Below are 12,297 nucleotides of genomic sequence, written 5' to 3'. Positions count from 1 at the left end.
CGCCCCCTTGTGATTTTGGGGGGATTTCCAAGATAGACAGGCTCAACAAGCACGCCTACATTTCTTCTTTCAGTATGAGGCCACAGATGAACTCTTTTGTTTGGTGCAGAGTCTCTATAGAAATGGTCGTCTCGCCTTACGGAACTCCCCTAAGTATTTGAAATGCTGCAGAGGGGGGCGGGGCACAGGCAGGAGGGAGCAATGGTCGGGAACCTGCCAATCATTTGCTAACGTTTTGTTGTCAATCACTTTTTATTAAGCCAATCGCTAACAGGATTGACCTGTCCATCTTTTTTTATTGCAGCCGCTCGTCTTCACAGTTTCTCCAAAAGAAGGCAGAAACTGCTGTGTTGCTTAAAAGCAAATCGATAGAAAGTACACAGGAACACTCTGCTAAACTGTGCTATTTCAATTCGTTCATTGATTACTTCAGCGATCTGTAAGTGAGCTCCAGTGAAAATATCATCACATACGATGTCTAAAAGACGGTCTAAACGTCAACATTACAATACTTAACTTATATGAAAAGTATGAGTAAAGACGCATGAATTTATGACATATTTTCATAGTATTCTACACCATAGTATTATATTTTCAAAAACAGAATACTATTTACATAGTTTTCTATTTGTCAGGACAAAATACATTCCAACTTTTGTGACATGTTGAGGAACCTGCTTTTGGATCCTTCTTGTTTTTTTTTTTACAACCTATATGTGTCTTAAACTCCTAGAATGTCTTATTAATATTATATATCTATATATATATATATATATATATATATATATATATATATATATATACAGTCATGCCCGAAAGTATTCATACCCCTGTCAAAGTTTGACTTAAATTTACTTTTATTTAACCAGAAATTATATTTTTGCCTGGAAATGACACAGGCATCTCCCAGGAGATAATAACACGATGATGTACAAGAGGCATCATTGTGGGAAAAAATATTTCTCAGCTTTTATACACATTTGAACAAAAAGTGGCATGTCCAAAATTATTCATACCCTTCTCAATAATTAATAGAAAAGCCTTTATTGGCTATTACAGCAATCAAACGCTTCCTGTAATTGCTGACCAGCTTTTTGCATGTCTCCACTGGTATTTTTGCCCATTCATCTTTAGTGATGAGCTCCAACTCTTTGAGGTTCGAGGGTCTCCTTGCCATCACCCTGATCTTTAGCTCCCTCCACAGATTCTCAATTGGATTCAAGTCAGGACTCTGGCTGGGCCACTGCAAAACATTAATGTTTTTGTCTGCTAACCATTTCTTCACCACTTTGGCTGTGTGTTTTGGGTCGTTGTTGTGCTGAAATGTCCACCGGTTCCCAAGGCCAAGTTTCTCTGCAGACTGCCTGATGTTGTTGTTGAGAATCTTGATGTATTGCTCTTTTTTCATGGTGCCATTTACTGCGATCAAGTTCCCTGGTCCATTGGCTGAAAAACACCCCCAAAACATTAGGTTCCCACCACCATGTTTGACAGTGGGGATGGTGTTCTTAGGGTTGAAGGCTTCTCCTTTTTTACGCCAAATGGTGCACACATCATTGTGGCCAAACAATTCAATTTTTGTTTCATCTGACCATAAAACAGAACACCAGAAGTCTTCTTCTTTGTCCAGATGAGCATTTGCAAAGGTCAAGCGGGCTTTTGTGTGCCTTTTCTGGAGAAGTGGTGTCCTCCTTGGCCTGCGTCCGTGGAACCCAGCAGTGTGCAGTGTCCGTTGAACTGTCTGCCTTGAGATGTCGCCACCAGCGGAGTCCAGATTCACCAGGATGGCCTTGGTGGTGATCCTTGGTGATTTTTCTTCACCTCTCTCACTATTCTCCTGGCCAGCACAGGTGTCACTTTTGGCTTCCGACCACATCTTCTGAGATTTTCCACAGTGCGGAACTTCTTGTATTTTTTAATAATACTTTGCACTGTAGCCACTGGAACTTGAAAACATTTTGATATGGCTTTATAGCCCTTTCCTGACTTGTGAGCGGCCACAATGCACAGCCGCAGGTCCTTAGTGAGCTCCTTTGTCTTAGCCATGACTGTCCACAAACCAACTGCAGAGAGCTGCTGTTTTTCTCCTGTTGAGTTGATTAAAACAGCTGTTCCCAATGAATCAGGGTAATTAGGATGCTTTAAAACAGCTTGGACTATTTGGAATGGTATAGAACTTTGGATTTTCCCATATACTGTGACAGTTTTCAAAGGGTATGAATAATTTTGGACATGCCACTTTTTGTTCAAATGTGTATAAAAGCTGAGAAATACTTTTTCCCACAATGATGCCTCTTGTACATCATCGTGTTATCTCCTGGGAGATGCCTGTGTCGTTTCAAGGCAAAAATATAACTTCTGGTTAAATAAAAGTAAATATAAGTCAAACTTTGCCAGGGGTATGAATACTTTCGGGCATGACTGTATATATATATATATATATATATATATATATATATATAATGTTTTGTAATTTGATCAAAATATATATTAATGTGCAATAAAGACTTAGAGCTAGAGTTAACATTTATATAGTAGTGCAAGGACACACAACTACCACCAAACTGTAGTGGTGTTAAATATTAAAAAATAATTATGCAAAAGACAACTGTCTACAACATAGGCCATAAGATGACAAAGAACACTGCCCACAGGAGACAAGTGAAAGAGAAAAGAAGCTTTGACAGCAATGTAAGGACACATATGAATAAAAATATGGTTGAGTATATATAGCTGTATCAGTACAGACTAACAGATGGCAGCCTGGTAAACATGTGGTTCACTTAGTGAGTACGTTCCACTGGGAGCTTAAGCGTCAACCCTAGGGCATCAAGACTGGTAAATGTTTTGTAAGGCTGTTGTGCTTTTGTTTTTTGATTTTGTTGAGTCTTTTGCAGGCATTGTGACTGGCAGAAATTCTTTAAGACCGTGAGCTCTAATGTTCTCACAACTTCCTGGAGAGCCTTGTGATCAAAAAAACTGGAAGAATTTTTTTTTTGGCATATTTATGTGATTAAGATTTATGCTTTGCAATCTAATACACGTTTTGTAAAATTCAGCGAATGTTTCATCAGGGTTTGTTTGTTCTGTGGTCTGTTTGCGTGCTGACCAACAAATATAACACTATTACAGCCAATCAGCAACAGCAACATTTGTGTTCATGCACAGGACAGTTGAAGAGGAGAGGCAGTGGCACTGTGAATCAGATACTGTGCTTACTGTAACTGTGTAAGCAGGGAGGGTGAAGGGCTTTTCTTAAGGGTCCACCTTAAGCCACATGCATTGTCAAGGAGAGGTGGCTAAGAAACAGCCAGAAAGGAAAAGATCTGACAAACAGACACTGAACAAAAGGTTCTTAGTTTGCATGGTGGAGCGACCTCAGGAAGTTGAAAGACATTTTAGCTGTTTTACAGAAATATGTTATAGGTCATTTTGTTTTTGTCCTGTTTACAAATGTTTGTGATAGACAATCACAAAGACAGAGATAAAAAATGATGGAATTTGATCTTTTGTTAAGGGTTTTATGACCACCAATATATATTTTAGTTTCGTTTTAGATCATTCCTGTTTTCTTTTCCTCAAGATTTTTTTGTTACATCTCGATTCATCATATGATTTATAGCGACAGCATTCAGCAGAGTGCTTTTGTAAATTAGTCAATTTTCAGAAAGTCATAGGTTACCCAAATATGTCTTAAATTGAGATGTAAATATTAACAGGAGTTAGTTATTTGTGTGATTTTTTGCCTGTAGACTTTACTGGAAAATTCTATTTATCAGCCACAAAATCTACATGACACCGCGATTTGCACCTGGAAGCAGGAGGAAAGTGTAACAAAAAATCTGAAAATCAACAGTTTTGAGTCCCAAAAGTGTCCAAATTACACAATTACTCACAAAACATCAATAAATTACATTTTTAAATCCCCGGTCACCATTTGTAAATGCCTTGTTTTGCTGTTTCTGACATTTCTTGATAAAGAGAAATAATCTCAAATAATAAATAAAAAATGTAGGACAATCCCTTTTTTCATTTTATGTGTGCTATTGTCAAGTATTATAAAGAACTTAAAAATATCATTGTCAATCAAATTATTACAAATAACTCAAAAACATTCTATTTCTGAAGTCTCTACAAGCAAAAAGTCATACAAATAACAAACTCCTGTTAACATTTACATCTCAAATTAAGACATATTTGAGTAACCTATGATTTCATGAAAATTACAGCATCTGGCTGTGACTGCCTTTTATAACAATGAGGCAACAGGATACAGAATCATGAAGCATTTATCTGAAGTATTGAAATGATGAAAAACAAAGATTAGGGATTTAATTAGCAGTCAGATTAAATGAGGGAAAGAGTCAGTGGTTTAGCCCTCAAAGCTATCAACTCATGCAATTTACCCTAGTTTTCTAAAATAAATATATTGATCTAGAGTTTCAAAATATCATGTAACCTTCAAATAAAACAATATTCCCTGCTATACAAAACCCTAATTAATCCTCAATGCCAAAACTGAATACAATGTAAACATTTACTGCAAAGAAAATATATCCTCTTAGTGTGGAGTGGAAACAAAACTGTGTAACTGACACTACTATAAATGTCTTTGTCTTAAGACTCACATTTTCAGTGTAAGTCACAGGAAATATTAATATAATATAATATATATAATGTTTTGTAATTTGAATAAATATGAATGTGCAATAAAGACTTAGAGCTAGAGTTAACATTTATATAGAAGTGCAAGGACACACAACTACCACCAAACTGTAGTGGTGTTAAATATTAAAAAATAATTATGCAAAAGACAACATTGTGCAAAACTGTAACTGAATATGGCTGCTACACAGCAGATTGTACCCACCTTATTTAATCCATCCATGATGCATGCGCACAGACACACACACACACACACACTTATGATTATAGGCAGGAAGCACGCACACCTGGAAGCAAAGCACTGTGCTTCACAGCATTAACCATCCTACAGTCAGTAACAGTCAGTAAGATAGATTAATTGACTACATGAACGTTTATGAAATATCAAACAGAAAATTCACCTTGCTTTAATAAACTTACTAACAGACAGTCTGCATCAGGCAATACCTGGCTTGACAACTCTGACACTGACCTAAGGTCAACCTCTGCAGCAAGCACTGACAAATACACCAGCTGTTCTCAGCCAGGAGTAGAGATGCTTGCCAAATACATATTTTAACAGACAGCTCCTCAGATTCTGTCTACAGTCCGCGTAATATCAGTGCGCATGCGCAGGCTTTCTGAAAAAGACCCTAAGACTGACAGGCAGAGAGTTAACTCTTTAAGGGTTCATTATTGACTCTCACCTTCAAACGCTGCCTTAACAGCTGTCCTGTCCTAACGCTTCACCTGACCTAAGTAAGAACAATAGCTCAAAGGGTTTGAGTGCCTTAAAGCCATTTTGTGTCACTTGTTACACCTACAGCTTATTAATACACACTGTCGGACTGTATTTTTTTACTTTCACTTTTAGCACGCAGCTCATCAGCGCCCCCACAGGCAAGCGCAGCTTCTAGTTTCATATCGTCTACAGTCAGCTCAAATGCATTTGCGAGTGCAGACAGCACCTGCGGTCCATGCAATAAGAAGAGGGATGTGTGACTGTGAGGAGAGTAGAGGTGATGTCCCAGAGGTGATGGAGTTACATCATAGAGGTTTTGTCTAACATGCACGTTTTAACACTGAGAACTACTTAAAAGTACAGAAATGATACAAATGGCCTTTATCTGATCTTTACACTCACTAACTCAGTCAGGGTACACATTTACAGTGAGGTCGCTCTTCTGTATTACAGTACCTTAAGTCATACAGCTGACATGAGTACCTTGGAATATCACCACAAACAAACTAATGTGTGCATCACACTTACAAACATTGACAACTCTGACACTGACCTAAGGTCAACTTCTGCAGCAAGCTCTAAAAATATATTTTGAGACATTTCCATAGCATGTAGAAAAGACATTTGTATGTAGGCATTCTGTAACCTGAATATTTTAATTTCAAATTTTACTTTGAAAGCCACATAATGATATCAGTAAAGCTGCCAGAAACACCACAAACAAAAATCTCAAATCACAATATTTTATTTAATTAAATTGTGAACTCAATTCGTATAGCATGAGGCCTGAAATAACAATTTTTACGAACAGCAAGGGTGTTTACTGAATAACAAACATTCAAAGAGCTTCTGCTAAATGCATTAAATGTAAATGTAAATATTTACATATATACACATGCACACTATCCAAGAGTCGTGGTCATAGCTGAATTCCTGAGAGGAACTGGATGGAAAAGGTCCAGTACCTGCTGAATGAATGAGGCCTGAGATCTGTCCAGATGAACCGGTTTATTAATCCAGAGTTAATTCATTGGTTAATTAATATGAGAGTTTTGCCAAAAGTGCTAAAAGTTGTTCCTGATGTTCAGGCTGCACAACAGCCTACTTGCATAGAATGTTTATTTGATGAATTGAGATACTTTGGAGAATGAATATAGATTCTGTGATTAATTATATTCATTAACTGTGGATAGATTCTTCTACTGGGTAAAGAATTTTGATTATGGTTGATGTGGTTTTCCTAAACACTCTGGATGACTTGTTAGGATGTTGTATATTATGATAAATTATGATGTCTTTAAAACATTTCCAAATTTAACAGTATTTCAGTGTAGGCATCTCCATGATCACATTTTTTTTAGTTGATTAGCAATCTCCACTGGTAGTTTTTTATCCACTGCTGTTTCTTCTGCTTCCTGTCTAACACACTTGCGCTTTCTATTATAAAAGCGCCTGTATTCACTCAGCTCCTGCTCCTGAATTCTAATTAACTGCTTTAAGTCTTGATTTGACGCCTCTAGCTGTTCAACTTTCTCCTGTAATGTTCTTTTTTCTTCTCTGAATCTTTCTGTCAGTTTCTGCTCATGCTCCTTAAGCTCATGCTCATACCGCTCCCTTAATTCCTCCTCTCTGGCCTTTAGCATCTGGTCCACATCCTGAAACATTTTGCTGGTATAGAATTCACCCCCGTTACATACTAGCATATCTTCTACTTTATTCAGGAACCTTAGAACTTGAGTGCGGTCATCCATTTTAGTGTTGTCAAAGACATGGTACCGTCCTCCGTAAGAATCTAAGAGCTGTTTCAGCTGTTTGGGTGCAGTTTTCAGATGTTCTTCCACGGTTTCAGGGAGTTCGTCACCATGTGTGAAGAGGATGATGGTGTATTTGTCTGCTTCCTCACCAAAAATGGCTCTGATCTTCTTTACAGCTAAACCCTCTTCTTTGGTGAAGGGTCCGAGCTGCATGGTCAGGATGATGGCGTGGGGTCCTGGAGCCGTCATGTTAATGCACTTACTGATCTCCCTTTGTAAATCTCTCTCTGAAAGCGTGGTATCAAAGAGATCAGGAGTATCAACCAGGACCACTTCAGTGTCCCCCACCCATTCCTTCTCCTTCCAGCACTCTTTAGTGATGGATGATCCACTTTTAGCAGCTCTGAATCCTTTCCTGCCCAGGATGGTGTTTCCTGAGGAGCTTTTCCCAGCTCCAGTCTTCCCCACCAGCACCATCCTTCTCACAGACACTGGAGAAACAATTTGAGGAGAATCTTTGTTTTAAATGTTCTTTGAATGTTTTAACAGCAAAATGTTTGTCCTTCTCTAATCCCCCACTCACAAAAAAGACATACTTACTTACTTCAAACACAAAAACAATTGAACATTAAAATTAAGAAGGGATAATGGGATCTTACGGTTTGGACGATCAAAATCGACTCTGTCTTCCTTTTGGAATGGCCTCCTCTGCTGACACTTACACCATAAAGAGGAAAATAAAAAAAGCATTTACTTTTTAAACAAATTAATTATATGTATAGCAGAGCTGGGTAATATGGTAAAAATATTATCACATTATTTAATCATATTATTTAAATTTTCACAATTTATTTACATTTATTTACATAATATGATGACAGACAAAATCCATCAGTATTGGCAGATTCTTAAGAACTGCTATTGAAACTCATTGTTCTTTACAATGTGCTGCCCTCCAATTAAGCAGCACTAATTACACTTTCTGTAATGAAACATGCAGTTGGTCAAAGACTGACGATATCAACAATATGCTCAGAAAAGCACACTTTGCTTCACAAAAAAATTAAATATTGTCATATTTTACCACCACCAATGTATAGCGTAAATTATTTATAAAATTAATAATCTAATCAATGTATTCTTGCTCATGTTGGTTACAATTTTTTTCTATATTGTCCTCTTAAAAACATACTACTGCATGTGTAGTCCTGAGACTCTGCCCCATCCAGTCTGTGACATGAAAACAACATACAAAAACAACCAACACCGAGCCAACTAAGCAACTCAAGCAGCTTATATAATCAATCATTAATCGTAATGGAGGGAAAATGTGCATTTAATTATGATACTTAAGGTCATATTACCCAGCACTAGTGAGTCGAGCAAACTTTAATGTTCACAATGCAGCACAACTGTGTCACATTCAATTCGATTTTACATTGTGATATCACGGTGTTGCACTCACACTACTTATTGTTAGGATGTTTCCGATCAGGGCTCAGTCTTTCTCCCAGAATTGTCTCCCTTTCAGACACTTACAGAGTAAAGAGAAGCAAAAATGAATTCAGAACTCACTCTTTATCCAGTTGGTTTAAACTGCTTCCACTTGGTCGGTTTTCTATGTTCTTCACCAACAACTGAAACAGGGAGAAATAACAGTGTTACTCCCAATTTAGAAACACAGAATATTAGGCCTGCCTCCTCTGTTCCTGGTTTTTACAACAAGATTAAATACCTATTTTTACCATTTTTTACCAGTTTTAAATTTAAGACCTATTTCTCTGCACCTACTGGAAAAGATTCTGTAACTGTCGTGAAACATATGTGTATCCTATGTTGTTTATCTAAAATGTGAAATTAATGAATGGGGCCATAAACAGGCATTCAGGGCTATCATGTTCTCTTCTCTTTCTGTGTACAGCACTTTGGTTTTAAATGTGCTCTATAAACACATGCTGACTAAACCAGCAGTGATTCATAATGGTCTAATGGACTCCTCCCCCAAAAGAGAGCGACCAGCCAATCCTTAAACATCAATTCCACTCAGTTAAATACACACTATATCTTCATTATTACATGTGTTGATAACAATATTATTATACTGATATTGAATCTGTCTGGCTGAGGGATGTTCCCAGCTGTTGTAAAATACTCATAAACACACATATAACCATTAATCATTAATCAGCTCATATTAATGCCACAGAAGATACAAATGCATTTTAATTGTATTATTATTAATAATATGCAACAGAACAGAAGCAGGGTCAGCTCTTTTAATCCCCTGGATTCCAGAAAAACAGTAAATAAGCTGGTGTCTCAATACTTTGTCCATATAATGTATATGTGCTCAATATATATAACATATAATGTGGTGTGTGTAAAAGTAAAGGCACATAAATTTTTTTTCTTCCTTATACATTCTGAATGTGAAAGGTGAAGACATCCTCTACAGAAAGTAACCTTAAACATATTCTACACATTTTAAACACAGATCCTATTTATGTTCTGAATTTAACAAATGGCAAAAAACATAATTTTATTGTCCCATAAGCATAAGTCTGTTTTATAATGTATACTTTTTGTGACTTGTTTACACACACACACACACACACACACACACACACACACACACACACACACACACAAATTAGCGGCACCTGGGTTTTAAGTGCTGAACTGCAGCCAAAATCTACCTAAAGAAACACTGTGGGAATAACGAGTGTGTCGGGTTAATCTGCACACAGTACTTAAACTACTGAGATTTTTGGTAAACGCTCGCTAATTAATGAATGTCTTTAAAAACTACGTATTAGTATTTAGTAAGTATTTAGCGTTACAATGTTTTTGGGAAACTTACACCAGGTCTAGGTCTTTAAATAAACAAAGGAATCCCTCTCTGCCTTTAATAACACTGAACATCATCTTAGAAAAAAAATAAATCAATATCTCTGACGTAATCTCAGCAGCCCTATATTTCTCCTTACACCTATACCTGTCCAGAATCCGGGAACTGTCCGGGGTGGTGGACAGTGCAGTGCACACAGGTCAAGACTTACCTGCCAAGCAAATCAGTTTGGAAAGTTTGGTTCTTGATCTTAATCGCAGATGTAAGCATCGGGTCCGATTATAATAAGCCTAATAATTCATATTTCGGAGCGAGGAAGTAACAGTTATCGTAAGTGAGGTGAGTTAGAACGTGGTTGGTTCGCACGACCACCTCAGGCTGCTTACAGTCTGTACAACAGCCAGTTAACCTCAATCTGCAGCGTCCAGAACTAAAGCCACTACTACTGTCTGAATATTATGAAGATGCCCACAGTTCCTGTCATTTCTTCAGTAAAGGTGCACGTGTTTGTCACTGTACAGTGAAATGTGTCCTCCGCATTTAACCCACCTGTGGCAGTGAACACACACTCACACACACTCACACACACACACACACACACACACACACACACACACACACACAACTCTCTTCAAAATGTTTATTTTAACTGTGGGACAGACTCTCTCACCACTCCTGTGAGCCCAACACAGGGTCTGGGGCATCTGTGCATATCAGGAGCTCATACTAATATCTTCTGGACACCTGAACACCTCCCACTGTAAACCTCAAAACTTAAAACTGAACTGTACCAAACCGGACTGAACAGCTATTTTGCACTCTGCCTATTTGCACACCTGTACAGATGTTCCTTTCTGTAAATATATTTTCAGCTCTTTATTACCTTTATTACTTTTTACTTTTTTAATGGATCCCCTACCCTATTTATTGTTTAGTGTCATTTTCCTTTAGTTTAAGACTGTAAATAATCTGTGTTCTGTGTTTTTTGTTACTTGTCATACGTGTTGCTCTCACCAAGACAAATTCCTTGTATGTGTGACATACTTGGTGAAATAAAGAGATTCTGATTCTGATTCTTAATTGATGTAGCCCAGCTATCTGTCATTCCGATGTAAAGTCTTCTTTATTTATTATGTCATTATGCAGATGTGTGTCTGAAATTGGGATTACCATGAAAAGCCATGTAGGAACTATTAACAGAACCACACAGAGTCACCAAGACTATTAGCTCTACATGTCATACATTTTTCATCTCCCACCCAACCAAAGTTTTTAATTGTACATTTATGAGAATTTCCCCACTGTGGGACTAATAAAGGATTATCTTATTTTATTTATGGCATTTAGCAGACGCTCTTCTCCAGAGCAGCTTACTTCACTATTTACCCAAGAGAAACCTCAGCTAGTTTAAACAGACTAATAGTTCAAAGATCCTCTAATCTTTAGACATTAACTAAAGCTTAGACATTTAATTTTGAATTTTCTTTAAAGTATTATTTGTTGGTCTTTAAGAGTACAATAATAACATAAAACATAAAAAACACAAAGGGAAATATAGGTTTTGCAAGCTTTACAATGTTTATTTGACTGTAGTGTTTTAAAATAATTAAATATATATAAGTATATTGCTGGTGTTTTGTGAGCTGCATCTGTAAGTTGCACATGATTTGGGTTCTGCACGTCATAAAAGTCACCACGACTTATTAATAAGAAAAATAACTTTTTATAGCAACCTAAAGCATATTTTCCAAACCTAAAGTTTGAGTCATGTTTATCAGATGTGTCTCTGTTTACAAGGAATTTTACATACATGTTTCAAATGTTAAATGTGCCAAAAAAAATTAATGAATTTGTTAAAGTTAGTCGTTGGTTTTTCTCTCTTTTCATCTCTGTTGTTCAGAAGGCTTCAGGTCTTCATAACTAAAACAAACATGCTCCCTATGGCTGAAAGGGGTCTACGTTTTTAAACCGTGTCCGCACTTTATAGACGGCCCCTTGCCTTCTTCGCAGCTGCAGTGATTCCGGCTGTTTGATTAAATGTGGTCGGAATAGAAAGATCAGGGATTTAGACCGAAATTAAGGACAGTTTGTTCTATATTTTTATATTTCTCCAACAAAATGATCCTTTAAAATGTCAGTATAAAGATTTTAGGACGCTGTTTATGAGCAGGAGAAGGAGAGGAAACCTAAACCTAAACCCTTTACAAAGCTCCGAATCAGACACGTGGAGCATATGAAGAGATGTACCACGTAACGTTGGGGGAATATTCACCATTGTGACAGTTATTGATCACCGATGTATAAAAGCT

General features: G+C 37.1%; 1 protein-coding gene across 1 annotated transcript; it reads right to left on the bottom strand.

Annotated features, from left to right (window-relative positions):
• Window positions 1-6,115: 6,115 nt before the first annotated feature.
• On the bottom strand, window positions 6,116-10,330 carry LOC140551595 (GTPase IMAP family member 4-like). The gene is made up of 4 exons (XM_072675079.1): window positions 10,200-10,330; window positions 8,716-8,777; window positions 7,800-7,857; window positions 6,116-7,631 (listed from the first exon to the last, which is right to left on the bottom strand). The coding sequence occupies exon 4, from the start codon at window positions 7,615-7,617 to the stop codon at window positions 6,733-6,735; it is 885 nt and encodes a 294-aa protein (XP_072531180.1). The 5' UTR covers window positions 7,618-7,631; window positions 7,800-7,857; window positions 8,716-8,777; window positions 10,200-10,330; the 3' UTR covers window positions 6,116-6,732.
• Between the last annotated feature and the right edge of the window lie 1,967 nt (window positions 10,331-12,297).

Source organism: Salminus brasiliensis, chromosome 3 (genome assembly GCF_030463535.1).
Source record: "Salminus brasiliensis chromosome 3, fSalBra1.hap2, whole genome shotgun sequence".
Lineage (NCBI taxonomy): Eukaryota > Metazoa > Chordata > Actinopteri > Characiformes > Bryconidae > Salminus > Salminus brasiliensis.
The sequence above is the reverse complement of the archived record's forward strand: the minus strand, read 5'-3'. Positions and strand labels throughout refer to the sequence as shown.